Source organism: Solanum dulcamara, chromosome 4 (assembly GCF_947179165.1).
Source record: "Solanum dulcamara chromosome 4, daSolDulc1.2, whole genome shotgun sequence".
NCBI classification, from domain to species: domain Eukaryota; kingdom Viridiplantae; phylum Streptophyta; class Magnoliopsida; order Solanales; family Solanaceae; genus Solanum; species Solanum dulcamara.
The window spans coordinates 56,366,227-56,394,208 of NC_077240.1; the positions used below are offsets into that span (position 1 = coordinate 56,366,227).

General features: G+C 35.9%; 1 protein-coding gene and 1 long non-coding RNA gene across 8 annotated transcripts; both read right to left on the reverse strand.

Moving 5' to 3' along the window:
- Window positions 1-11,663: 11,663 nt before the first annotated feature.
- Window positions 11,664-19,562, reverse strand: LOC129887443 (uncharacterized). 7 transcript variants are annotated; one of them, XR_008766387.1, is made up of 8 exons: window positions 19,451-19,562; window positions 18,701-18,804; window positions 18,382-18,547; window positions 17,545-17,735; window positions 17,291-17,454; window positions 16,705-16,890; window positions 16,479-16,531; window positions 11,664-11,725 (listed from the first exon to the last, which is right to left on the reverse strand). It is a non-coding gene; the product is annotated as an uncharacterized LOC129887443 (long non-coding RNA). The 7 variants fall into 7 exon arrangements; XR_008766386.1 differs by lacking the exon at window positions 11,664-11,725 and adding an exon at window positions 12,111-12,324; XR_008766388.1 differs by lacking the exon at window positions 11,664-11,725 and adding an exon at window positions 17,901-18,054 and having other exon boundaries at window positions 15,871-16,531.
- A 5,749-nt stretch (window positions 19,563-25,311) lies between these two features.
- On the reverse strand, window positions 25,312-26,226 carry LOC129884257 (uncharacterized). The gene has a single exon (XM_055958587.1). The coding sequence runs from the start codon at window positions 26,224-26,226 to the stop codon at window positions 25,312-25,314; it is 915 nt and encodes a 304-aa protein (XP_055814562.1).
- Between the last annotated feature and the right edge of the window lie 1,756 nt (window positions 26,227-27,982).

Genomic DNA, 27,982 nt, shown 5'->3' on the forward strand with positions numbered 1-27,982 from the left:
TATTCTACATAATTAAATAAACAACAAAGATAATAAAAATATTGACCTCAATAATCAAAAATGGCCTTTTTAATAGTGTTTCTTGAAAACCATTAAATGATGGATTATACACTAATCTAATATAATGAATAAAACTTGGATTTTCACCAAAACTAAAAGGCAATCCAGTAACAACAATCATTTTAGCCAATTCTTCTAGATCTCTTTCCCAACTATATGATCGATGTGTACTAGGGCCAGAAATATTAGAAGGGTTTAATGTCGATTATACCATGTTAGAGCCTCCTACTCCCACAGATGCATCAGGAAGGGATGTACCATTTTTTATTGTCTCCGTTGTTGCATTATCTTCCAAAAATTCTCTTTTACAACAACCCATAAAATAATTTCATAAATGTCTTGTACCACCAGCCTTTCCTGCATTTTAATGGTTTATGACATATTTACATTTATTACAAATTGATTGAGTTTTATCTTCACTTTGAGTCATAAATTTCCAAACTTTTTTATGTTCACGCTTAGACTTAGCTCTACTAGGATGTATAGGGGGAGCGGAAGCGGGAGCAGGAGTGGAAGTAGGAACGGGAGCGGGAGCACAAAAAGGACTAGTAGCCGTAGGTGGATCAGTTTTATCATCATCAAAAGTATCAATATCATCATTCACTACATTATCATCATCGTCATTATCTAGTGATTCATCAAAATTACCATATCTTCTATCTAAAAATTCATGGTCTAATTGAGCATTACTATCAATATCAAAATAAGTTTCATTTACATGCGTATAATCATACATACTAATACGTAATGGTGGTTGTGGAGTTTTAGATTTAGAAGAACTACCACCAAATTTAGTTTTTCCAGTTAAAATATTAGCAACACTACCCAAAATTAATTTTTTACCTTTTCTTGAAATATTTTTGTCACTGAAATCCATATTAAAATTTTACAAATAGGCAAATTAAATATAATATGAAAATTTTAGAAAAATAAATAAATAAGTAAACTAGTAAAGACTTAATACAAAAGCTATTAAAATTATAGAAATAGGCAAATTAAATATAATATGTAAATTAAAAAAATCAATAAATAAGTAAACTAGTAAAGACTAAATAGATAAAATTTGTAAGTTGGAACGAATGTACCGAATGTCTGTGTAAAAGCAGACGTAAAAGTCGAATGTTGATGAAACTTGAAGCTTGAAGATGCTCCAGAATAATCCACCAAAATTTTCCAACTAATAGAATTTAAGAATACTTAGGAGAGTATTTTAAAAGTAATGAAACTTGAAAGAGTTGAGAGTTGAGAGCGTAGAAAATAGTGTGAAAAAATTGTAAAGGGGTGGGGGAGTTTATAGTTAAAAAAGGACCTAATTGTATTTATTATAAAGTTTAGGTTATTATAAAAATTGGGGGATAGGGGTGTCATTAGGGGGATAATGGGGTGAAAGAGCCATTAGGGTGGGCCCACCCAACGACTATATAACAACTATATTATATAAAAAAAATATTAAAAATCTGGCAGAATTACTGAATCGGACCAGACCGGTATCGACACAAACCAGATAAAGATGGACCGGTACCCCAACCCAATTCATCCCGGACCCCCTAACCATACCCGTACCGATACTTATTGTACCAGAATAGAACCAGACCCAGACCAGTACCGGTATCAATAAGTGCCAGTTCCAATGCCACACATAAGTCTCGTTATATTTTTGTCGAACCAGGATGAATAGAATATGAAGAATTATGAGCCTCTTTCAAGATCAACCCCTTTAGGCCATCCACATCTAGAACACATAACCGACATTGGTAGTGTAGTACCCCATCCCCCCTTTATGAAAACACCTCTACCTTGTTTTCCTTCACCAACTTCTTTAACTCTACAAATGTCGGGTCAAGCTCTTGTTTTGACTTAACATCCATCATCAAAGATGATTCGGAACCGTTATGAACAAATATAACACCATCATTGGAAATACTGAACTTCACCCCTAATCTAGCCAACCGATGAACATCTTTCACCAACTCACTCTTCCCTTCATCCACATGAGCCACACTCCCCATAGATACTCTACTAAGTGCATCAGCAACAACGTTGGCCTTATCCAGATGGTAATGTACACTCATATCATAGTCTTTGACGAGTTCAAGACACCTCATTTGCCTTAGATTGAGGTCCTTTTTGGGTGAACACATATTGGAGACATTTGTGATCGATAAACACATCCACATGTACCCCATGGAGGTAATGCCGCCAAATATTTAAAGCAAATACAATGGCGGCCAACTCAATATCATGGGTAAGGTAGTTTCGCTCATGCACTTTCAATTGCCTAGAGGAGAAGTCTATAACCTTTCCATTATGCATCAAGACACAACTCAAACCAATCTTTGAAGCATCACAATAAACTGCAAACCCTTCTAATCCTTCTGGTAAAGTCGAGATAGGAGCAGAGGTAAGTTGATCTTTCAAAGTTTAGAAACTCTTTTCACACTCATCCATACATAAGAGCTTTACTTTCTTTTGAGTCTACTTTGTCATATGAGATGAGATGGAAGAGAACCTTTCAACGAACCTTCCATAATACCTGGTTTGATCCAAAAAGCTCCTAATATCTAGAGGGGACAATGGTCTTGGTGAATTCCTCACCGCCTCTATTTTTTTAGGATCAAACTTGATCCCATCACCGGACAGTATGTGACCAAGAAAATCCACCTCTTTTAACCAAAATTACACTTACTAAAATTTGCAAACAATTTTCTATCCCTCAAGGTTTGAAGCACAACCCTCAAATAATGCTTATATTCTTCCTCACCTCGAGGCTAAATCAAAATATTATCAATGAAAACCACTACAAAAGTATCAAGGTAGAGTTTGAACACATGCGCATTCTTCAACCCAATTAACATCACTACAAACTCAAAGTGACCATACCTTATTTGAAATGCCATCTTGGAATTGTCACACTCCCTCACCCTTAGATGGTGATAGCCGGACCGAAGATCGATCTTGGAGAAATTACTTGCCCCTTGAAATTTATCAAATAAATTATCTATCCTAGGCATTGGGTATTTGGTCTTAATGGTCACCTTGTTCAATTGACGGTAATATATGTACATCCAAAGCGACCAATCCTTCTTCCTTACAAACAACACAGGAGCACCCCATGGTGAAATACTTATCCTAATAAATCCTTTCTCCAACAATTCCTTTACTTGTTCCTTCAACTCATTTAATTCTGTTGGGGCCATCAGATAAGGAGGAATAGAAATAGGGCGGGTATCAAGGAGGAGATAGCTACTGAAATCAACTTTCCTTTTGGGAGGGATACCAAAAAGACCATTGGGAAACTCATTAACTACGGGAACTGACTAGAGATTGACTTTTGGAGTTGACATGCCTAACCCTCACAATGTGGTAAATTCAACCCTTAACAATCCACTATCGAGCCTTAAGACAAGAAATGAACCTACCCTTCACTACCAAATCATGACTTTTCCATTCAAGAATATACTCATTTGTGAATTGAAACTTGACTGAACGATTTCTATAATCTATGGAAGCATAAGATGCATGTAACCAATCCATCCCAAGTATAACATCAAAATCTACCATTTCAAGCTCAATGAGATCACAAGGAATAACTTTATGCAAGATAGACACGGGATAACTCTTATAGATCTATCTAGCAACAACCGACTAACCAATGGGGGTAGACACCAAATAGGGTTTTAATAGTAGTTTGGATGAAACATAAAACCTTAATAGGAATGGAGTAACAAATGATAAATTTGAACCCGGATTTAATAATTCATACACATCAAAAGTAAAGACCTTTAACATATCAGTAATTACATTTGGTGCTTCCTCGCCTCTTGTCTCTTATGCAAAGCATAAAAGCAGTTGGTGCATTATCCACCTCCTTGAGCTTGTTGACCATGAGAAATTTGGCTTTGAGGACTACCACCACTAAAAACTCTACAATCTCTAGCATGGTGACCCGGTTTATTATATTTGAAACATGTATTGGAGCCGGCTAAGCACTCCCCTTTGTGATTCCTTCCACACTTCTTGCAAGCAGGGAAAGCTTTAGCATCAACATTCTCTCTTGGGACCACTGGGTTAGCACCCTTATCCTTGTTGAACCTTGTAGGAGGATCATTGGTGGAGCCTTACCCCATGAATCATTGTCCACCTTGGCCCTTTCCACTACCACCATAACCGGATCTTTAAGGATTGAACCCTCCACCATAAATTCTAGCCTTCTGAAACCCTCTTGACCTCTCCCTCAACTTTTCTTCCTCAATTTTTTTTGCATATGTCATAAGTCAGGAGATGTCCATCTCCTTGACCAACATGACAGTCTTGTACTCCTTGGATACCAAACTAGAAATATCGTAGATAAACTTGCTCATCCTTGCCCTTGGGTAGGAGACCATGAAAGGAGCATACTTATACAATTTGGTAAACTTGAGGGCATACTCCCTCACACTCATGCTCCCTTGGTGAAGGTTAATGAACTCTTGGATCTTCGCCTTCCTTACCTTAAAAGGAAATAAGTGGTCTAGGAAGGCACCCATGAACTTTTATCATTCATAAGCCCTATATCTTCACCTCTCTTAACAACCCAATGCTCATACCAAACCATTGCCATGCCCTTGGGTTGATAGGCCACTATCTCAGCCTTCCCATTTGGAGGTATTCCCATGATTACCATAATTCAGTAAACCTCCTCAATGAACTCCATAGGGTCCTCATCTCCCTTAGAACCATCAAACTCGGGCGGATTCATCCTCTTGAAATCCTGAATCCTAGAAGCTTGAGTAGCCACTTGAGGAGGATGAGCAACATCTTAATTCCCTTGCTAGGCTATGACTTGATTCAACAATGTGATGATATTCTACAATTCTGCATGGATCACTCTTTCCTTATGATGTGGAGATTTGTAAACTGAGAAGCTTGGTCCTCATCATCAACCCTTGCTCCAGGTGGAGGTGCTCTTCCTAGAGGCATTATCTAGAGAACACAAAATGGTTCATTAGTTAGAAAAAGTCTTAGGACACTCTAGGGCATGACCTGAATTTGAAAGAAGTAAAAACTTTCCTAAACATCCCATAGTCTCCTATTCATAGTTGTGGCGCGCTTTACAACCATGAACAAGACCCACTTCGATGCGGTATATTAGACTCCGAGAACCATTCATAACCTCGAGCTCTGATACAATGTTTTTCATAACCCAAGCCTAGGACCTAGACATAACTTGACGAATAAGATAACCGAAGGTACCTCACCTAAGCCTCTTAGATTCATTTAGCTTCTCATAGGTAATGACATTAAAGAAATAAGAGGAGGAAAAAAAAGGATAATGGTAGTAAGGGAAAAAATATAGAATAAGAGTAATTAACAACATCAACATCGTCTATTTGTCTAACAATACCTCTACTACTTTAGACATGTCAGGGTTTAAGACATGTCTCTAGCTCACACTCATAGTAAATGGAACAAGTACTAAAAAGTGAATCCAAATGCCCATATAAATTAGAAGCTAGAAATATAAATGGGGTATTGTTCCCAAAACATGGGAACTCACCAAGGTAGTAGCCTTCAACGATCAAACTAGCCATATGGATGTGAGTGTGGAACAACGTTGGTCCCTACATGGTAATATCATATCGGCAATAGAATATGCATTAGTAGTTTGAATGTACTATGTATGTAGGCATGTTTGAACATTAAAAAAACATTTGAACATTTATGTAGTATGAGGCATAGTTTAATGCATGCATAATCCATCATGAGAATAACATTTAAAATATTCATTTTGTGGGAAGATGACCATAACCGACATTTAAGACCATGCGAGCTATTACATAGAATCCAACATAACCCCCTACGTTGGCACGGGGAGACTACTTTCCAGGTAGAACTCCATCAACCTCATTCATTTCTTTAACTTTAACTTTAAAGGCTATTTATGGATCCACTAGCCTAAGACTACAAGGGCTCCGATGTTGGCGCATAGTTAATGGGACAAAGGGTTGCTACTAGGATTCCCTTACCGAATCTCACCTCAATGCCTTATTCAGTGCTAAGCCAATCCCACGGAATAGTTCTTATAGTAAGAACATAATCATTTATATAACTTTAGATCATTAAAACACCATACAGTAGAATAGCTCATTAAAACCTTTCATTTGATTCACACAAGTGAGAATTGGCATTACAGAAGTAGAATACATCATTTCATAATCATTTTATCAATCTTTTGTTTCTTGAGACTCCCTTTCACACAAGTTTAGTAAGTTCAAATAAACCTTTTTACGAAGTCAATTTTTGGATTCCCTGACGCAGGTCCCATAAACCCATTTTGGATCTGATTTTGATTCATTCTTTAAAAAAATGCAATTTTGTGTCAAAATTCTTTATTGATGTCGTGATCAATATTTTGTTAGAGTGGTGGAAATTGGAGGTAATTCTAAGGTGGAAAGCTTTAAATTGGTGGATTTAGAGCACGCGTGATAATCTTTGAGGTAGGATACAGTCTCCCACTTTGATTGAGCTTTATTAGATATCATTTAGTATATATTACATGTTATTTTAGGTTGGTACTTGTTGAGTATATGTTTTTCCTCTTTCTAGTGTAGTTTCTTAGTTCCCAATTGAGCCTTAGACTACAGTAGTCTCAGGAAATCCTTAGATTAGACTTTGGACCTTGGTTGTGGTATTGATTAATGTTATTATCCTTTTTTAATTCTTAGGTGGAAAGCTTTAAACTGGTGGATTTCGAGCACGCGTGATAATCTTTGAGGTAGGCTACAGTCTTCCACTTTGATTGAGCTTTATTAGATATCATTTAGTATATATTACATGTTATTTTAGTCTGGTACTTGTCGAGTATATGTTTTGCCTCTTTCTAGTGCAGTTTCTTGGTTCCTAATTGAGCCTTAGACTACAGTTGTCTCAGGCTAGGTTTGACCCTTAGATGCTTTTTCATGTGTTATACCGCCCTTACATCTAGGCATAGCTTCAAGTAGGACTTGTTATCGATGGTGTACCTTGTGCTAGTGCCTAAGACCTCATTGGCTCATCATAGTCATCGGTTTGTCTTAGTTGTGCTCGGGAGAAAAAATGGTATATTTTGGGGTAAGGAATCGATCCTAGAGATATTTCTCTCCCTATATGACTTTGAGCCATTTCTCAATTTCTTCGCTTTAGATTCGGCAGTAGGTTGTGATATATTATTGAAAAGTATTATATTATTGGGACTGAGGCCGAATTCGAGGAGATATTGGATCCCAGGTTAGTTTTCGCTGCCTTGATATTGGTATTAAGAGTTGTATTTCATTGCAGGTTATGTGTACCTTATTTGGATGTTGGTGAGGCATACTTGCATTAATTGAGCATTTTCACATGTTTTGTGGTATGATCCCAGTTCCTTCATGAATTTTTACTAGTATTTTTGAGAAGGAATTCTCGCACTTTTACTACTTTTAAACTTGTTTTAAAAGGAGTCTGTCATGACCCGGCCTAGGTCCTAGTCATAACACGGTGATCAAAACCCTGAAGGGCTCCAACCAAGCCTCTTGTACATATCATAAGCATACATAAGGTAAAGCAAAAGCGAAAACATCATAAGAGAATCTAAACCATCAATAGTAAATGAAGAATGTCACATGACAACATAGACTCGAAACAGTTATCCAACTAGATGCCTCTACACATGAGTATGGGTAGGGGCTAAGACATGTCCCTAGCTCACCCTCAATATAAAACAAAAAAAATCTTTGAAAACAGTAACAAACTTGATGACTAGACCCCGATAAATGAGGACTCACCACAAACACCGCCGGATAAAAAAGATTAACTAGCCATGTGGACGAATATAATCTTCAACCTCAACCCCTAATTATGAGATAATGTAGGAAAAAAGTATGTATTAGTACAATGAAATGTACTATGTATGAGGGCATGAAATGCAACGTAAATTATGGAATGCAATGGTCAAGTAAAACACATGATAATATAAGATAAGTAAAGTCATGAGAAAATCATATTGACCAAAGCATTTAAAAAATATAATTTAAAATCATAGCATACTTAAAAGATCATACATATGTGGGATAGGAACCATAACCGATAATAAGACCATGCGAGCTATAACATGAAATCCCAATGTTTCTCCTACATCACAGGGAAGGGGGAGACTACTTGCCAAGGTAGACTCCTACATGCCTAAGTGGTTATGTAAACCAGGTACTCACCCCTAGTTCTTAAACTCGGGTACTCACCTCCAAACCTTGATATTTCGGGTACTCACCTCTTGGAGATTTGGGTATTCACCTCTAATCCCTTTGTACCTATGGTGGCACGTAGTTATGCGATAAGAGACTTTATATAAGGGCCTCATATTTCGACTCCCCACCTCAATTCCACATTCGGTGCTAAGTCAAATCCCACAGAATACATACATAGCATAAAAATCATAATTTCATATATCATAGTCATTATCATAGGTTTGAAATCATAGAGTAGCTTATTTTCATAACATAAGTGCAATGCGGGTATTGTCCTTCCACATTAAAAATCATACATACATAAACATAGAATTATTGAAATACATAATCATAATTCATACTTTGAAAATTCATGACCATAGCTTGTACTTGAAATTAAGTTAAGACATGAATGCATGATCAATTGATTTGAAAACCATGAAATTTACTTGAAAACATACATGATCATAAACTTTCTTTCATCCCATACATATTTTATACAGATAATATCATTAGGAAGTATAATTGAAAATACTCATATTTTACATCATAAACCCTAAAAATCAAAATAGGAGTATTTATGGAAAAATTCTTCAATTTAATGCAATAACCATCAATTTATATCAAAATAGACTCATAATCATAATTTGAATCAAAATTCATGTAATAGGAATAGAGATCATAAAATCCATAAAATATCATACTTTAATTTGATAGAAAACCTTGAGAAATTGATTGGGATTCATGAATGAAAGGATCCATTAATCAATACCCACATACCTTAAGTGAGAATACCAAATAATTTGAAAGAACTTGACAGTTTTGATGGAGAGTTTGAGTGAATTTACTTGAAATCTTCAATGGAGTCCTTGAAAGTCTTTTGTAGAGAGAGAAATATTTGAGTAGGTGATTTGTAGAAGAATGAATAGAATTAGAGGTTTAGGTTAATTTATAGATTTGAATTAGGTCCTAAATACATCTAGGTTCATTAGCTAATAATTTGAGAAAAGTCTAAAATGCCCTTATTAAAAATACAACTCGGCCAAAAAAAACCTTGTCAGGTCCACGACGCGGACTTGGCACGGACCTTTCTGTTGTGTGTAGTTTCTTGAGAAATCTATGTTATGATCTACGAGTCCTAAAATCCACCAAAACTATTTTTTTGCAGTTTTTGACTCTCTGATCGATATTCCAAACTCAGATTTTCCAAAAAAGATTAAGGATAAGGCATTACATGAGCGGCCTAATCCCAAGGCATTCTTAAGGCACTTGTGAGCATTTTGAGGGATGTTACAATATCTCTCCCTTGGGAACATTCGTCCTCGAATGAGATTCAACTAATATAGGACGTACATGGAAAAAGGACTAGCAACCCAATATGAATATGAGGACACTTTGAAAGATGCATAGAACATGTAAGCTTCATACTTAACATAAGACATAGTCATTGAGAAAAAATCATTTTCATGAATCATGAATGCATATGAATGACATATGAAACTGGAACGTAGGAGTTTAATCGATTTGATCATGAACAACTTACTACATTTAGGCTCGAGTGAAAGGAAATAGATACGAATAACGTTTCATCATGCCCGATTCTGCTTCCCACGTAGCACTCTCTACTTGTTGATTCCTCCATAACCTTTGACAAATACAACGTCTTTATTTCTTAACCTCTTCACTTGCCGGTCTAAAATCTCAATCGGGATCTCCTCATAATTCAAACTCTCTTCAATACTCACATTCTCTATTGGCACAATAGAATTTGGATCACCTACAAATTTCCTCAACATTGACACATATACCTTAGGCTACTACACCTCTATAGGAAAATTTATCCCCAAGAGTACTACTCCTTACTACCCGTATTCAACAAACCTCAAAACCTAATAAAGAACACACAATGCATCATATATTCACTCATATGCCATCAACACTACATTTAAGCCTAGTTCTATAAAAACTCTAATACACTCACTTGGAGTCATCATCAATTAACAATTTAGTGTATATATTAGCATCTCTACATCTACATTTGCATTAACTCCTACTAACGGACGCACCAATATACTCTTACCTATATATTGTACATAACAAAATCCATCTAGTTGTTTCTCCATGTCTATAACTTTAAATGGGGTAAGCATGCCACATTTTACCGAAATATGAAATGGCCACTCTCGCTCTCTCTCTATCATGACCATAAACTAGAGCCTTAGGATAAGGACTGAAGCTACCCTTCACTACTGAATCATGACCCTTCCATTATAGAATAGACTCATTTGGAAATTGAAACTTGACTCAATGAGTTCTACAATCTGTAGAAGCATAAGATGTATGCAACCAATCCATACCAATCGTTACCATTTCAAAAAGGGATTTCGCACTTACCGAATGAAGCACCACGCTAAGTTTGGGGACCCACAGAGGGGTAGGGCAGAGATCGCCGAAGACTATCCTTATCAATTTTAGCAACCCTTGGACAATGCCTCAACTTGTGATCCTTCACACCACATCCAAAATATACACCCAAACCGGCTACACAATCACCCAGATGGTACCTTCCACACTTTTGGCATGCGAGAAAAGCTTGACCAGTAAAATTGTCACCTTGATATCTCAGGTTAGGCAACCTATCCTTGTGATACTTAGGCACTGAAGTATTATCAAAAGATTATCCATTCTCAATCCGGGCCTTCTTAGTCATCCTAGGAACCTCCTTAAGCTTTTCATCTTCAATTTGTTCGGCATGAGTCATGAGTCTAGAGATATCCATTTCCTTTATTAACATGGATGTCTTACATTCTTTAACAACCAAATTTGAAACCCCTGATATAAACTTACTCATTTGGGCTAGAGGGTCGGACACCAAAGTCGGAGCATACTTGGACAACTTCATAAAGTTGAGGGCATATTTCTTCACACTCATACTCCCTTGCTTCAAGTTGATAAATTCCAGCACCTTTGCCTCCCTCAACTCTAAGAGAAAGAAACGGTCAACAAAATGCACCCTTAAAACTTTTCCAATGTATAGGACCCTCATTCACTCTTTCATCCTTCCATTGGTTGTACCACACCTAAGCGACACCCTTGAGTTATAGGATGCCAACTCTGCTTTTTCTTCCGAAGTCACTCCCATAATGCTCACTATCTTATAGACCTCATGAATGAACTCTTGGGGATCCTCATCAACCTTTGAGCCATAAAATTCCAGAGGATTTATTCGTGCAAAGTCCCTTACTCTTGAGGTCGGAGTAGGAATATTAGAAGGAGCCGCAACCCCTTGGTTGATCACCACTTGGGCTAGCATAGTAATGGCAGTTCGAAACTTTGCATTAGTCACTTGGTTTGATAGAGGACCATTATATTGAGGAGCCAAGGGAGCTTGGGCTTCATTAGCATTGTTTCCCCTTGGCGACGGTGGTTTTCTTGGAGCCATCTTTCTGAAAATCTCAAAGAAAGACCGTTAGGGAAAATAAGTCTTACGGTAAACTCTATAGCATGACATGGATCATGAAAGAAGTAATAATTCCTAAAATGCCTCATAGCCTCCTACTCATAAGTGTGGCGCGCTTCACACTCATGAATAAGACTCTACTTTACATGGCATGTTGGACACCATAGGACACTTGCACCTTACTCTAATAACAAGTTTTTCATAACTCGATCTAGGGCCTAGTCATAACACGGCGATCGAAACCCCGAAGGACTCTAACCAAGCCTCTTGTACATATCATAAGCATACATAAAGTAAAGAAAAAATGGAAACATCATAAAAGAATCTAAACCATCATTAGTAAATAAAGAATGTCATATGACAACATAGACTCGAAACAATTATCCAACTAAATGCCTCTACACATGAGTATGGGTGGGGCTAAGACATGTCCCTAGTTCACCCTTAATATGAAACCAAAAAAAGTCTTTGAAATAATAACCAAATCGATGACTAGTCCCTAATAAATGAGGACTTACAACAAACACCGCCGGATAGAAAAGATTAACTGGCCATGTGGATGAATATGATCTTCAACCTCAACCCCTACATTATGAGATAATGTAGGAAAAATGTATGCATTAGTACATTGGAATGTACTAAGTATGAGGGTGTGACATATAAATTAAATCATGAAATGTAATCGTCAAGTAAAACATATGATAAGATGAGATAAGTAAAGTCATGAGAAAATCATATTGACCAAAGCATTTAAAAAGAATAATTTAAAATCATAGCATACTTAAGAGATCATACATATGTGGGATAGGAACTATAACCGACAATAAGAACATGCGAGCTATAACATGGAATCCCAATGTTGCCCCTAAATAGGAGAAAAGGGGGAGACTACTTGCCAAGGCAGACTCTTACATGTCTAAGTGGATCTATGAATCAATACCCACATACCTTAAGTGAGTACACCAAATAATTTAGAAGAACTTGACAGTTTTGATGGAGAGCTTGAGTGAATTTACTTGAAGTCTTCAATGAAGTCCTTGAGAGTCTTTTGTAGAGAGACAAATATTTGAGTAAGTGAATTGTAGAAGAATGAATAGAATTAGAGGTTTAGGTTAATTTATAGAGTTGAATTAGGTCCTAAAAATATCTAGGTTCATTAGCTAACAATTTGGAAAAAGTCTAAAATGCCCTTACTAAAAATACAACTCAGCCAAAAAAAACCTTGCCAGGTCTGCGATGCAGACTTGTCGCGCACCTTACTGATTTGTGCATTTTCTTGAAAAATCTATCTTTCGATCTACGGATCCTAAAAATCCACCGAAACTATTTTCCTACAGGTTTTGACCCCCTGATCGATATTTCAAACTCATATTTTCCAAAAAAGATTAAGAATAAGGCGTTACATGAGCGGCCTAATCTAAAGCATTCTTAAGGCACTTGTGAGCATTTTGAGGGATGTTACAGAGTCATACCACCTGGATTATTTGAACACTGGTATTGAGACTTATGAGGCATCAAGGGCATACTCTTTTTATATTGACAGTATCAGAAGCATCGAGGATACAGTTAGTTTTTATTGATATGTGGTGCGGTGTCTCCCTTTTCCACATTGGCTTGGCTATATCTCTCTAGTACTACAATGGGGATGTTATCTATTATATATAAGACCTAGTTTGGGCCCAGACAGTGTATACGGGATCTCGTGTCCCCTATGGGCCCCCTTAGTCTATGCACCACTGAATCGAATAATGGATCTACATGGGTTCCATCCGGCAGACCGAGGGCCGGGGTGGATCTATACCCTTGGTTATTCATGATCTTTGAGAGCCACCGATGATGTTACTAGTTTTTACTATATACTTGCATTCATTAGCGTCTCCTATCACCAGTATACTTTTTTGTTGTTTGGTCCCCCAATTTTATGGGGGTCGAGGGTATGTTTTTCATTGTTTGTACCTTCTGAGGCTACGGGCGTTCGGTTGGTTATTGTTTGATTATACTTGTACTTATCTTATCTATTATTTATATTTGGTCTACAGGGTGTCTTAGTCTAGATTTATTGTTGGTACTCCCTGTTAGGTTGAGTTGCATTAGTCCTTAGGTGACTATGTGATTAGCGGTGTCAGTCAATATTCCGTTCTTGATTAGTTGACTCTTATAGTGCCTGATTATTATATATAGGTTGTTGTGTTGCACTTTCAAGGGAGTTTCTTGACTCTGTTCTTTTCTCTATGTATCATATCTCTTTGCTCTTATATCCTGTACTACCTTATGTACCTTGTGATTACTTACTTGTGTTGTATCTACCTTGTTAAATGTTATCTATACTTGCTTTATCTGTGGAGCTCAGTTGGCCTATGCCTATTAAGTATCATTTATTTGGTACTAATACTACACTTCTGCACCCTACAAATTATAGTACAGGTTATCTCCAGTGATTGGACTTAGTTCGGAGCAGCTTGCATTCAGAGATTTGGTGAGCTTATGGTGTCCGGAGTTGCCAATTTCCATTTATCTTTGGCTAGGACTAGTCTTTACTTGCTTTCGAAGACTTTCTATATCTATTTTATATTTGTATAATCTTTGTACTCTTATTTTTTATTAGATGCTCAAATATCGATTGATGCCAGGTCTTGGGGATGGTTCTTTATGGGTGTATTATTGTTGCTCCCTTACTTCATTTTATTGTTATTGACTCGCTTCCTTCTTTTGACTATCTTCCTCTTTATAGTCCATTGCTTCTGGCTCCGAGCTATGGGTTAGGCTTACCTATTTGTTGGTTGGAGTAGTTTTTATCATGACTAGAGAAATTGAATCGTGATAAAATAGAGAAAATAAACTAAAAGGTCATTACAATACTCTAGAGTGGGGATTCAAAATAAAATATAAGAATCTAATATTTTATCTGTGTTGATTTTATGTGATATTATTTCTTTCTCCATTAGTTTAAAGAAAGAATGATATCTTTCTATAATTAATAATAATGTAATAAAAAAAATTGTTTTACTTTTGAGATGATCCATAACAACAAAAATTTCATTGACCTATTTTGGGCCAGAAGTTTCAATATTCTACCTTTTTCTTTAAAAATTTATGACCAATCAACTCCTTCACATTAGTTACCACGGAAGCAATATATATGACAAGAAGTCTGTTCCAAGATTCACAGACATAAAAGACAAAATATTTGACATTACAGAAAGATAGTGCACGAGTATTACATAATGCTACGTTACAATCAAGAGAGGATCCAACTTTGGGTTCATGGAAACCCACTAGCTTTTGCTCAAGTTCTATTTATTTATTAAAATATTCAATATATTTTTAAATATTTGGCTGTTAATTCAGTTATTATTGTATATTAATTTGAAATTGATGAACAGACTCATAAACTTTAAATCTTGAATTCACCTCTAGACCTACAATATGTGTTATACTCGTATTCCAACCATCAATTACATCTATTTTTGCAGAATCGGAACAACTCTCAAGCAATTTCATAGAATCAGTTACATCTATTTTTGAAGCTTGACTTAAATGGTAGATAAGGGAATAAATTTTTTAATCTTGTTAGTGACGATTAATTTTGTCACTTAAAACTCAAATTTCATCACAAAATAACTTTTGTGACCAAAAATATTCATCAATCATTCATCTCTAAAACATACGTAACTAAATGTATACAAAAAATGACTTAGTGTTTCGTTGTTAAATAGATTTGCAGTAAATACGAAAAGATTTTTCATGTCCAAATGTATTATTTATGATGAACTTATTCATCGTAGAAACTATAATTTTTTGTGAGTAATAGTATGTTTTCATCAATAAAGAGGTTATTAATGCATGCGAGTGATGTGTAACTAACTATTTATTTTTATTAGTGACGATGTCATTTGTATCTAATCTTATATATATTTCTTCATTGAAAAAACATTATTTCGTCACAAAAAGCTACCTTTTATATATGAATCTAAATGTATAAAGTAGTGACAATTTTGCTTTTTTACAATTTTGTAGTTGAAAATTGTCACGATCCCCCTAGACGTGATACGATGCTTAGGATCCCGAGAGACCCCAAACAAGCCTCTTAGCATAGCCTACATAAGGCAAGTAAGAACTATCGGAAGAAAATTATAAATGCGAAAGATAAATCTTATCATAGCAATCTCAATAGAAGAGGAACCTCAAAACATAACATCAGAATAGCCGGAACTACATAACCATGGTCTAAGAATGCCTCTACTAACTTCGATGGAGGCTTAGGACAAGCCCTAGCTCACCCAAACTTAAGAAACAAAAAGTCATGGAAGAAAGCATAAAACTCATAAGGATTGTGTCCTCGAAATATGAATTCCAAAAAACTATGCGTTGGCATTGTTGAAATTCATATTTCACTCAATACAAAATTGTAGAGAATAATTTTGAAAAATTATTCAACAAAAAATAGAGGTAGAAATTGTGGCTTTTCTCATTATTTATTTTCGTACACAGTAGGGATATTTGTACAGCTACATAATTTTTCTTAGATTCCTACTTGAGAACCATACTTATCCTACATGAATTTCTTTTCTTAGAATACAAATGACATATTTCTTATCGAAACTTAAATAAATTTAAAGACAAATAATGATTTGTCGCAAAATGCTCGATAAAGTAGTGACGAAACTGATTGTCAATAAAAATGCACGCCAATTCATTATTTTTGTAAGGAAAATTTTATGGACAAAAGTAGTAATCACCTCAGAAGATTTCAATTATATTCATCAACAACAGGTGAGAGCCTAGTAGTACACTGTGGAAATGCGAGGAAACTTTATGAGGTATAATCAAAATAGGTTTAACAATTTAATCTTTTATTTTGTCAAATATCTAAGGATCAAAACTAAAGAAGGAGCAAGTTGTTATTCTACAATATTTAATGTTCACGTAAGAAAATATAATAGACAAAAGGTATACATGAATTACCTTGTAGAGCTCGCTGATGGAATGAAATTTTAAAGTTCTAGGTATTCCTTGCGTGATACGATAGTTTTCTTCATTTTCATCTCTTGTCAAAAGTTTTGAGCCACAATTGATGTCATTATTGTTTAAAACAATCAGAATTATTCGAAAGACTATCTTCACTTGTTACTTTGTTGAGCTTAGGCTCACCTGGAAAATAGTGCATAACCAAATAAGAGGATATAATACACAAAGAAATAAATTATAAGTTCAAAAAAATATATTCAATTGGAATCTAATTCCAGTATGCACCTTTGCCTACAAATCCGCCATATGCCATTTAGGCGCGGATTTTCTATCCTAGAAAAAAAATTTGTTCATTTTTTATTGATCGTATGGGATAATCAGAATGGTCGTACTATGTACCCACTGATTTAAAGCTAAGAATCCACTCTACTTCTCCATCCAAAAAAATTTAACAATTATATGAATGTCAATTGTGAGATGTAAAATTTCTTAAGTACTTGAAAATCAAGCATAACCAATTGAAAAATAAAATAATTAATAGTGTAAGTCAATTGTAAGATGTTTAAATTAATTAATTACGTACCAGTATAAATTTTGTTTTTGTTTGTCAGGTACTATCTCCTCGAAAGTGTTTACTTGATCCTTTCTTGTGTTGCTTTCATTGTGTACTTTGGATTTCTGATTCTCTAAAGTACTTGGACGACTCCAATTATATTCCTCTTCAGGGGATGCGAGTCTCTTTGTATGCTGTAAAATAAAAGAATTTCATGATCGAACAAAAATAAGTATATACAATATCAATGTACTGAATCCATTTTTCAATATATTTTGAAACACCTTGTATATGTTAATAATGGAGCGGAATTTTGTGCTCCTTGGTAGACCTTGCATCAAGCGGTAGTAGTTTTGATCTTTTTCATCAATTGTGGGATGTTTCGAACCAATATTGGTGATGTTGTATTTTCAAATATGATCAGTATTATCCGGGAGACTATTGTTACTTGTGATATTATTATGCTCCCACTCACCTAATAGTCATGCAAAACCAAATGAGAGGAAATGACAAACATAGACAATAATTAATACTTTGAATCCACTAATCTAAAATTTTAAGATTCTTCTCCATCTCCAAATCAAAATAATTAAAAAGAATTAATATAAGTCAAATGTGAAATGTAAAATTTTAAAAATACTGTTGATATCGTCTTCTTCTTGTTGTAGTTGTTCAAGTGGTTCCTCCTCTCGAGAATCATTTTGCTCCTTTTCATTTATGCTTTCATTATATTCTTTAGGTCTCTCATTCTATATCACCTCCTTACAACTTTTCTCTTGATTTTTATCGAGTGACTGAAAATAGAAAATTTATTGTATAATAAAAGACCATGATCAATGAATCAAACAAAGTCAAAAATTAATTTAACAGGACATTAAAATCTTACCTTAATATCAAAAGGTTTTGAATAACAAAGTAAAATTAAAATATGCTATGTTTGAGAGGGGAGAAAAAAAATAAGAGAAAAGATAAATGGCGTCTAAGCTATATGGTGATACACAAGCTTCCATTAACCTTATTAAGTATAATCTTCCAAAATTAACTAGGAGCAATCCATAAATTGAAAACAAAGTAAAAAAAAAAAGGGAAACAATTAGATAAATAGAAGATGCGAATATTACCATAATGGTGAATTCAACGGTATTTGAACTTTTCATTGTATACTCTCATATTCCTTGTTGCACGTGATAATCTGCATCTTTTCCATCTTTGAATGGAAGTTTCGAATTACTCCCTTTGCTCTCCTTTGTTTGTCCACTTTGCATTTTGGACTCCCCCTAACAAATACTAATTAAATATTTATTTTACCAAATTATTTTTATTAATGACACTTTCAAAGTTTAAATTCGACCACTAATACTCCAATTCATTTCAAAGATAATTACTGAATGATAACAATAAAATTTAAATAATAATTAACATGTAGAATTAATTACGTACCCCCTTGGTCCTTTTCAGATTTATCTCCGTTGTGTTTTTCTGCTTTTTGGTTCCATTAGCATCCTCTTTCTCTTTCTTTTGTAATTCAATCATATTGAACGTTACTATCAAATTTCAAAGGAAAGATTTATCAATGAATTAATTAAATTAATAATACATGCTCTTGCAAAGTGAAATTTTTCCTCCTTGATAATGATTTCAAAGTTGAAAAATAAATTAAATAATTTTGACCGATTCCAAAAATTTGAAAATAGAAAAAATAGACTTGGACTTGTTTTTTTTTTCTTTTAATGAAATTAGAAATGATAAAAATTATGAAACAAGGGGGGGGGGGTGTTCTTTTCCTGCAACATCATTATGATTTGCTTAAATAAAATTTAATTTGATCGAGTATATGTTCATACAAAATTGTAGAACAAACAGCTCCATAAGATATAAAATAATCAAAATCTAGGGCTGAACATAGAAAAAAACAATTTTACCACAAGTTCAAAGAAAGCAGAAATATGAGAACAAACATTCGTAAGTCAAAAAGAGTCACATATTTGTTAGAGATGATCCATAAAGCGAAAAGAATCAGGGGAAGATGCAAAAAGAAACCAATTTTTTTTTTGCAGATCTAAATCGGCATCTCACCATAAACAATCGATGCTTACTAGATTGAATTATGAATATATAGGTGAACACAAGAAGGAAAAGGGATAAAAAAAATTAGATGACAAAATAAGATTTGGATAGAATCAAACTCACCTTCACAAAATCTGAATCCTTCATAGTAAAAGAATTGATCAGCAAAAATGAATTAAATCAAATGAAGAAGCAAATATGTATCCTCTAGAGTTAGACCATTGGGTTACTCCGTTAATACCTTGAATTGAACAAAGAATCAAAATAAGGCAGGCACTACTGTTTCTAACGCCTCCTCTTGGCTGCTAATATATTTTCCTGAAAATAAAGAAGTGAAAAAGAATATTTCGTGGTTTTATATGTGTACTCATGGATGCTGAGATGTTCCCCTGAATTTTTATTTTTTTTTTTTATGGGAAGGGACCCTACACGAGGCTCCCACCTCTCGTGCACAGTCAGGGGTTGAGCAGCACCCCCAAGCCTTATCATACATAAAATATAAAGATACAAGGAGGGGGACATAACCTTACCTCCGAATTAAGGTGGTTCATAAGTCTGCAAACCTACTAAGGTCGGCCAACTCATCCCCAATACTAGAAAGTGCTTCCTAAATACTAGAAAAACAGTAAACCTATGAGAGGACTCCTCTCGATACAATGCGACTAGGAAAAACCATAAATGAGGGAGACTCTCCCCTTCCATGTGAATACAAGAAAGATACCTACACTAGTCCTATTCAAATAAGCTACATTTTATACATAGCTAAATGAAGAAGATCAAGTATACGAAGCTACATCTTTCTCTTCCCAATTTTGTCATACCGATTTTGTCCAAGTTAGGAACATTAGAGATAAAAAATGTTCAAGGAGGTTGTTTGATCCTTTTTAATCTTCTTCTCCTGAAGCTTGCCATTCCTATCTTGTCTAGCTTTATGTAGCCCTTGGTTTCTTGTGGAAGTTGTTAAAGGTTGTAGAAGTGTTGTGTATTATCAAGTGTATGGCTGTACTTAGATAATGTATCAGCTGGAAAATTTGCTTCCCGAAAAACATGTTTGCATTGGAAGAATTCTAGCAGCTGGACCAGTTGTTGGAGTTCATTAACGTAGTTTTGAATGTTCCAGGGTGGTTTGATGTCCATCTTCAGCCACTTGATCACAAGTTCAGAATCTACTTCCAATATTACTCTATTATAACCATGTTGAATGCACCAATTAATGCCAAAACTGGTTGCCTGCACTTCCGCTTGATTATTGGTTCCAACTCCCAAAGGAGAGGGAAAAGCATATATCAGATTACCCTTATGATCCCTTACTATGCCTCCTGCTCCTATTTTTCCTGGGTTGCCTATGGCACTCCCATCAGTGTTAAGTTTAACTATGTTAGGGGGGTTTGAGCCATTTAACCTGGATTACTTTTATGTCATGCTTACAGTTTTCTATCCAAATAATTAGATCCTTCCAATTTGGTGGCCATGGGATATATGGAAAAGCTGTAGTAATAAGCATATATATTTCCTTGATTATATTGAACTTCACTCTAGTAGTACTAGATTTCTTTCCTCCATATTTACTTGCACACCTGTTCTTCCAGACATTCCAGCAAATAAATATAGGGAGGGCTTGCAACATGAGTTTATGTACAGCATTGTTTGGTTTGTAGGTCCACCATCTCATCAAGATGCCTCTAATGGAGTTATGGTCCTGCATGATTCCCCCCCAGTTGGAGAAATATGTCCAGGTGTGTTTAGCAAAGCTTCCAGAGATAAAAATATGGTCTATGTTGTCCAAACCAGGCCTGTAGCAGCATGAGCACTCTGCAGTTTCTCTCCCAAAAGAAATCAGTTTATCATTGGTTGGCAGTTTGTGTCTCAATGCTCTCCAAAGCAAGAATGAAGCCTTGAAAGGGATGTTAGTATGCCATGTCATCCTATCTGTCAATGTCTTGTTTTTTTTCTTTCTCACATTTTCCCAAGCTGATTTACAAGTGAAATTTCCATGTGATTGCAACTTCCATTGAGCTTGATCTAATGTGTTTTGTTGGTACATGATTTTAGTATTGAGAATTGTGTGTATCATGTGTTGAGGGGCCTGTTGCCTGATTTTCTCTTCATTCCATTTTCCATTTGTCAAGAACATGGAGACAGTGGAGTTGTTGAATCTTGGAATATATTCATAGTGATTGGCTAGAGGGCCAATACCCAGCCAATCATCCCACCGGAAACTACAGTTCCCTGAACATAAGGTCCACTTAATGTGAGGTTCTATGTCACCTTTGTTCTTCATCATGTTCTTCCATATGAGAGATTGGCCTGTGTGCCACTTTTTTGTGACAGGGTGAGCTCTTTGGCAATATTTAGCTCTCAAGAAATCCCCCCATAAAGATCTCTTAGTTCTGAACAACCACCAATGTTTGTATTGCATTGCCAGGCATATATCTTCCATGTTTTTTACACCAATACCTCCCTCCTCATATGGTAAGCTAAGGGTTTCCCAAGAGGCCCAGTGTTACTTCCTTTTCTCCTTATCCCAACCCCAGAAGAAGTCAGCAATAAGGCATTTTATTTGTTTCAAAGTGGTTCTGGTAGGGGTTATGGCAGATAACAGATGTATAGGAAGTGATTGAAGCACTGATTTGATCAAATTGGCTCTCCCCCCATAGCTTAGCATCTTTGTCTTCCACCCTTGAATTTTAGCAATCACTTTTGAAACTATACCAGTGAAATATATGACCCTTTGTCTTCCTATATACAATGGACATCCCAAGTATGTCATAGGCCCATGAGTGCATTTATAACCAATGATGGTCACAACTATATCCATTATATCATCAAGTGTATTGGTAGGGATTAAGATTTGGCTTTTGTCCTTATTAATAAGCTGCCCAGAAATGCCTTCATACATCTGAAGGGTCTTCATGATGAGTTGAAGGGAATACTTGGAAGTTGAGGTGAAAATAATAATGTCATCTGCAAAACTCAAGTGGTTAATTTGAGGACCCCTTTTCTCCATTTGAAAACCAGTGTATAGATAGTGCTGATGAAGGTTGTTTAACATTCTGGTCAGCACCTCTGCACTAATAACAAAAAGAGCAGGAGAGAGTGGGTCTCCCTGTTTGAGACCTCTTGTTGAGTGGAAAAAACCATGTCTGCTGCTATTTATGATGACAGAGTACCAATTGTTAGACATTATTCTCCATACCATGTCTATGAAGGTTTCCCCAAATCCCATCTTTCTCATGACAAGACAGATAAAGGACCATGAGACCCTATCATAAGCCTTGGCCATGTCAAGTTTAATAACCACATTATCTCCAATTTTGGGTTTGTTTATGTTATGCATAATTTCTTGAGCCAACATAATATTCTCAGATATGCTTCTTCCTTGGACAAATCCAGACTGATTATCAGAAATAAGATGTGGAAGGATGGGAGCCAGTCTGCTACTAAGGAGTTTGAAGATTATTTTGCTAATAAAATTGCTGAGAGATATAGGTCTGAATTCAGATAATCTGTTAGGATGTTCAACTTTTGGGAGTAGAACCAGACATGCATGGGAGACGTATTTTGGGATGTCATGGCCATTAAAGAAAAACAGAATCAGCTCCAAAAGGTCCTCACTGATAATGTCCCAGCATACCTGGAAAAACTTGTCACTCATCCCATCAGGACCTGCAGCAGAAGTACTACTCATAGAGAAAATCACTTTCTGTAACTCCTCTTTAGTAGGTACCCTTTGCAACATGTGGTTTTGATTGTCACTGACCTTTCTAGGTATGTACTTAAGGAAATCTTCATTGATTTTCTTGTTGTCTGTCGTAAATATCTTTTCAAAGTAATGACATGCAGCCTTGGCAATTTCCTCATTTCCCTGAATACTATTACCCTGATCATCTTCAATTTTGTGAATATACAGTCTTCTCCTTCTCCCTCTAATGATAGCATGGAAGTAATTGGAGTTGGCATCCCCTTCCTTAAACCAGTGGAGTTGAGTTTTTTGTTTGAGGATGGATTGCTCTATCTTTAGATACCTGATGTATTTGGCATTGATCAAGTTCAACTTGGTTCTATTATCTTCGGAGTTATCACTGATTATTGCATCCTCAGCCTCTTTAACTTTTGTCTCAAAATCAGTGATGGAAGAGAAAATATCACCATATTCTTGTCTTGACCACCTACTCAGAGTGTTTCGCACTCTTTTCATTTTTTCCTGAAATCTTCTCATAGGATTTCCTGCAGCAGGTTTTCCCCAGCACGTTTTCACTACATCAAGGAAGCTATCATTATCAACCCAGCAGTGTAGAAACTTAAAATACTTAGTGGCATTGTTCTGTCTCTCTGCACACTCCATGAATAAAGGGCAATGATCTGATTCAGTGGAAGCTAAATGAGTAATAGTAGTCATAGGCATCATGTCTAACCACTTATCATTTACCATAGCTCTATCTAGTCTCTTCCAAATCCTGGCATCATTATCTCTGTTGTTACACCATGTATACTTTGTACCATGAAAACCCAAGTCTATGAGTCCACAAGCTTTAATAGTACTTATGAATTCAAAACTTTTGTTCATGTTGTAGGGTATGCCCCCCAGCTTCTCTTCAATGCCAGTGATTACATTAAAATCCCCTATGGTACACCATGGTTTGTCTACACTGGAATATAGCAGTAGTTTATCCCAAAGATCTCTTCTCAAGTGATCTTTACATTTAGCATAAACAAAGGTTGTGAGATAGGTAATATGCCATGTAACATGTTTGATCTCACAGGTAATCTGCTGCTCATCCTGATCTATAATGGAACATGCTACATCTTTATTCCACAAGAGCCAAATTTTGTTGTTGGAATTATGAATAGCACTGTCCATATTAAGCTGAATTTTATGGGAATTGAAGTGTGATTGGTTTGAGAATGGTTCAAGAATTGCCATCATAGATATATTGTGATAGTCTTTGAGTTTTTGGAGTCTATCCAGTGAACCCTGAGTATCAATACTCCTTGCATTCCAACATATGGTATTAATCATTGAGACTTATTTGATTTGGACCTTGTTTTGATGCCACTTTTGCAAATAGCATTATCAGAACTTGTTGTGTCATCCTGTTGCTTCTTCTTCCTATTTTCTTGCTGACCCCTGGTAGAAAGAGCCCTCCTTTCCTCCTCTTCTTTTTGAACCTTATCATATTGGTCAGGATCTTCCTCATCCTCAGAATGTGTGACTTTATATTCATCTGTTAGTTCTTGTGGAGTAATTTCCTTATTAAGGGCACATTTTCCAGTATCCGGTTTCTGAATTTGCAAAGCTGTCACATGGATGCCTGCATATTCCACCACCAGTACATCATGTAAGCTCTGTTGTCCTGATTGCATTTCTTTGATAATTTTCTTCTTCAACGCATCCCTTTTCTTCTTACTAAGGGCTAATGTAGACTTGTTGTTAAAAGCCTGAGGACTCTCATTTTGTCTTTTCGGATTAGGAGGTTCCTTATCCATTGTGTAGCAGTCCTCTTCTTGTTGTGAGTGTTCATTGTGCCTCTCCTTTCTGGTTACAGTTGTAGTAGTTACCTCTGTGGTAGCAGGAGCTCTAATGTCTTTCCTAGGGTCAACCAAAGTACTTTCCCTCCCCCTGGTAACCCCTTCCTGCAAGTTAGTGGGTTCCTCCTGTATTCCCCCATCCTCACCTCCATAAACTACAACAGCTACATCATTCTCAACATTAAAATTATTGGGGGAGCCATGGGGCTGTGGGAGAGATAAGTCAATACCTGGCTCCTTCATTTTTGTAATATTGCAGTCATCCTCAAGTGTATCATTTGTGTCAGCATTTAAACCAATAATAGGGACTTGGGGGTGTGGGAGAGATAAGTCAATACCTGAATCCTTGATTTTTGTCGTATTGCAGTCATCATCCAGTGTGTCATTTGTGTTAGCATCTAAATCATTAATGGTGACTTGGGGGTGTGGGAGAGATAAGTCAATACCTGAATCCTTCATTTTTTTTGGTTGCAGTCGTCATCCATTGTGTCATTTGCATCAGCATCTAAGCCATTAATGGGGACTTGGGGGGATGGGAGAGATAAGTCAATACCTGTTTGTTTTGCTAGATTCTGCTTTGATTGAACATTCTTTTGTTGTTCCTTCTGTCTTGGTTTTTTCTGAATTTGCCATTCTTGTTGTTCCTCCTTGTTTTTGTTCCTATTTTGGTGCTGTCTTTGTCTCCCAGCTTGATTTTCTTTTGTACCTGCATTAGTTAAAGATATATTATTCTCAGGCATTTGTACAGTGGTTAAGGGACATACCTGGTTGTCATCTTCTTTCCTGGTTTTATTATTCCTTGCTTCTTCAGCTTCTTTCCTTTCTTCATCTCTCCTCTTGACATTACATCTTGTCATAGTATGCCCTTGATGCTTACAATAAGAACAGTATTCAGGTAAACTTTCATATTGTATAGCTTGCCATTTGCCTTTATTGTGATCCTCTTCATCAATTCCTAACCATACATGTTGAGGCCTTTCCTTGGTGATATCCATTTGTATCCTTACTTTTGCAATACTGCCTCTAGTTTTTTTAAGAGATGCTGCATCCAGGTACAGGATTTTACCAATCGGGTCTAAAAAGGTGGTTATAAATTCTTTATTGTAATAATGCCATGGTAGTTCTGGTAGTATGACCCAAACTGGTACGATAGGAGTTTCCTCCTCTGGCCTGAAGGTTGGAGTCCACAATTGTAGTCGCATAAGTTGCCCATCAATATACATTTTCTGTTTATTCCAAACTGAAGTATGATCTTCCTCATTATCAAGATCAATGTAAATGTGTCTTGCATTGAAATGAGCAATTTTTACACCTCCGGTGAGTTGAGTCTGCTGAATAAAGCTTCTTCTGATAAGTTCTATCTTGGGCATTGTATTGGTGAATTTTCCTATTAAAGTATACTTACATCTAGAAGCAAGTTTCACAAAAAAGTCTTCCTTTTTATAGATTATAGCTGGTAGGCCCTGTCTTGTGGTGTAGACAGGAGGTGAAATATTAATAGGCGCTTCAGTTCTATTTTGGTTAACTCTTAGTCTAGTCACATAAGTTTGTATAATTGTGAATGGACTTGGTTCTGGGACAGAATCTGTTTTGGAGCTCTGCAACTGAGGTAGCTATTTTGGTTTTGTGGGAGGTTTGTCATTTGAATTTTGGATATTTGGTTTATACTGAGGGTTGTGTTTAACAAAGTTGGATGTTAGCTTGGTAAGATCATGAGGGAGTTGAGTCTTGTTAGATGCTGAATTGTTATGATTAATCTTGGTACTGTTATTACATGCATCATTTTTTTTCTATATTGTCCTGAGTATCAGTTTCTATAGCTATAGGATTCAACTCATTTTCACCCTTATTTTCCTTATTATTCTTAACCTCTTGTTGTACAGAATGGGTTACCTCTTTCAACTTATGTTCAATCGGAATAGATACACTCTTACTTGGATTGATTTGGATATTGCTCCTTATCGTTTATTTACTGTCGACATTTGACTGTTTCGAGATCCTTTCCTGTGAGGCATTTCCAGCACCAGTTGATACGCTTGCCGAGTCCTCCACATTTTGTGTACCTGTGTCGAATCTCTTCAAATTCAAGAAGTTCTCATCTGAGTTAGAGAACTCTTTATCAGAAGAACCACTCTCAGTATCCGAGTCACCTTGGGTATCCCCAGATTTTCCGATTGGGAGTGTGAAATCGTTTGAGATTTGTTGTGTATCTAATTGTTTAGAATCAGACTCCGCGTCTTTACCCTGAGTTTCACCATTGCTTCTATTTTGTGACCAGGAGATGATTTTTTGTGCCCAAGCTAGCTGTTCCTTCGAAATCTCTACAGGGGTCGCAGTGTTGTAGCCGATATTCGAAGAGCTACAAATGGAATTAGGTGTTGATTCCAGTTGGGTCTTGTTCCTGGGTGAGAGACGCTCCTCTTGGACTAAGTCCGGTGGTCTGCGGAGTGCCACCGGCGGCGTTAGGGCCATTCCGGCAGCTCTGTATGCTGTCGCCGTTTGAGTGTTGTAGAGAGAAGGGAGAGAGTATTGTAGAGAGAGAGTTTGGCAATTCAATTGCTGCTTGTCCAATTGTAAAGATAAGAAGGGCTTTTAAAATGCAATAATATGGACACTCATGAGTTTTAAATCAATTCTTGCCAATAATTCTTTTTTATGCATCAAGGTAATAGTGATATTTAACATTAATTGAGAAAGTTATTCAAAATTTGTCATTTATTTCTTTCACTTTGGATAAAAAAATGCCTTTTGAAGTATTATTTTAATGATTCTTCATGTGAGTAGAATACTCAATAATTATGTTTTTAAGATCTTTACAAGGTGACTGATTTTAACTTTACTTAATATTATCTATTCATCACATTCACACTAGAAGATAATACTCTCTTTAGTTAGTTCTTAAAAAAGTTAATAAAAATAATCAGATTCAGAACTACCTAATTTAATAAGTATATAATTGCATTTATTCTTAAACATTGACCAAATGAATTCAAATAGTTCTCACAAAGTTATTCTGATTGAATATTCAATTTGAACAATCAGGTTCTCTATAAAATTTATGTTGGTCATTGTGATAGAGATTGTATTTAATAATTATCTTATGAAAAAAAATAATTTAAAAAGACA

Bases quoted from the DNA above. Each gene is read 5' to 3' on its own strand.
- LOC129884257 (XM_055958587.1), bottom strand. From the start codon at position 26,226: ATGCCCAAGATAGAACTTATCAGAAGAAGCTTTATTCAGCAGACTCAA.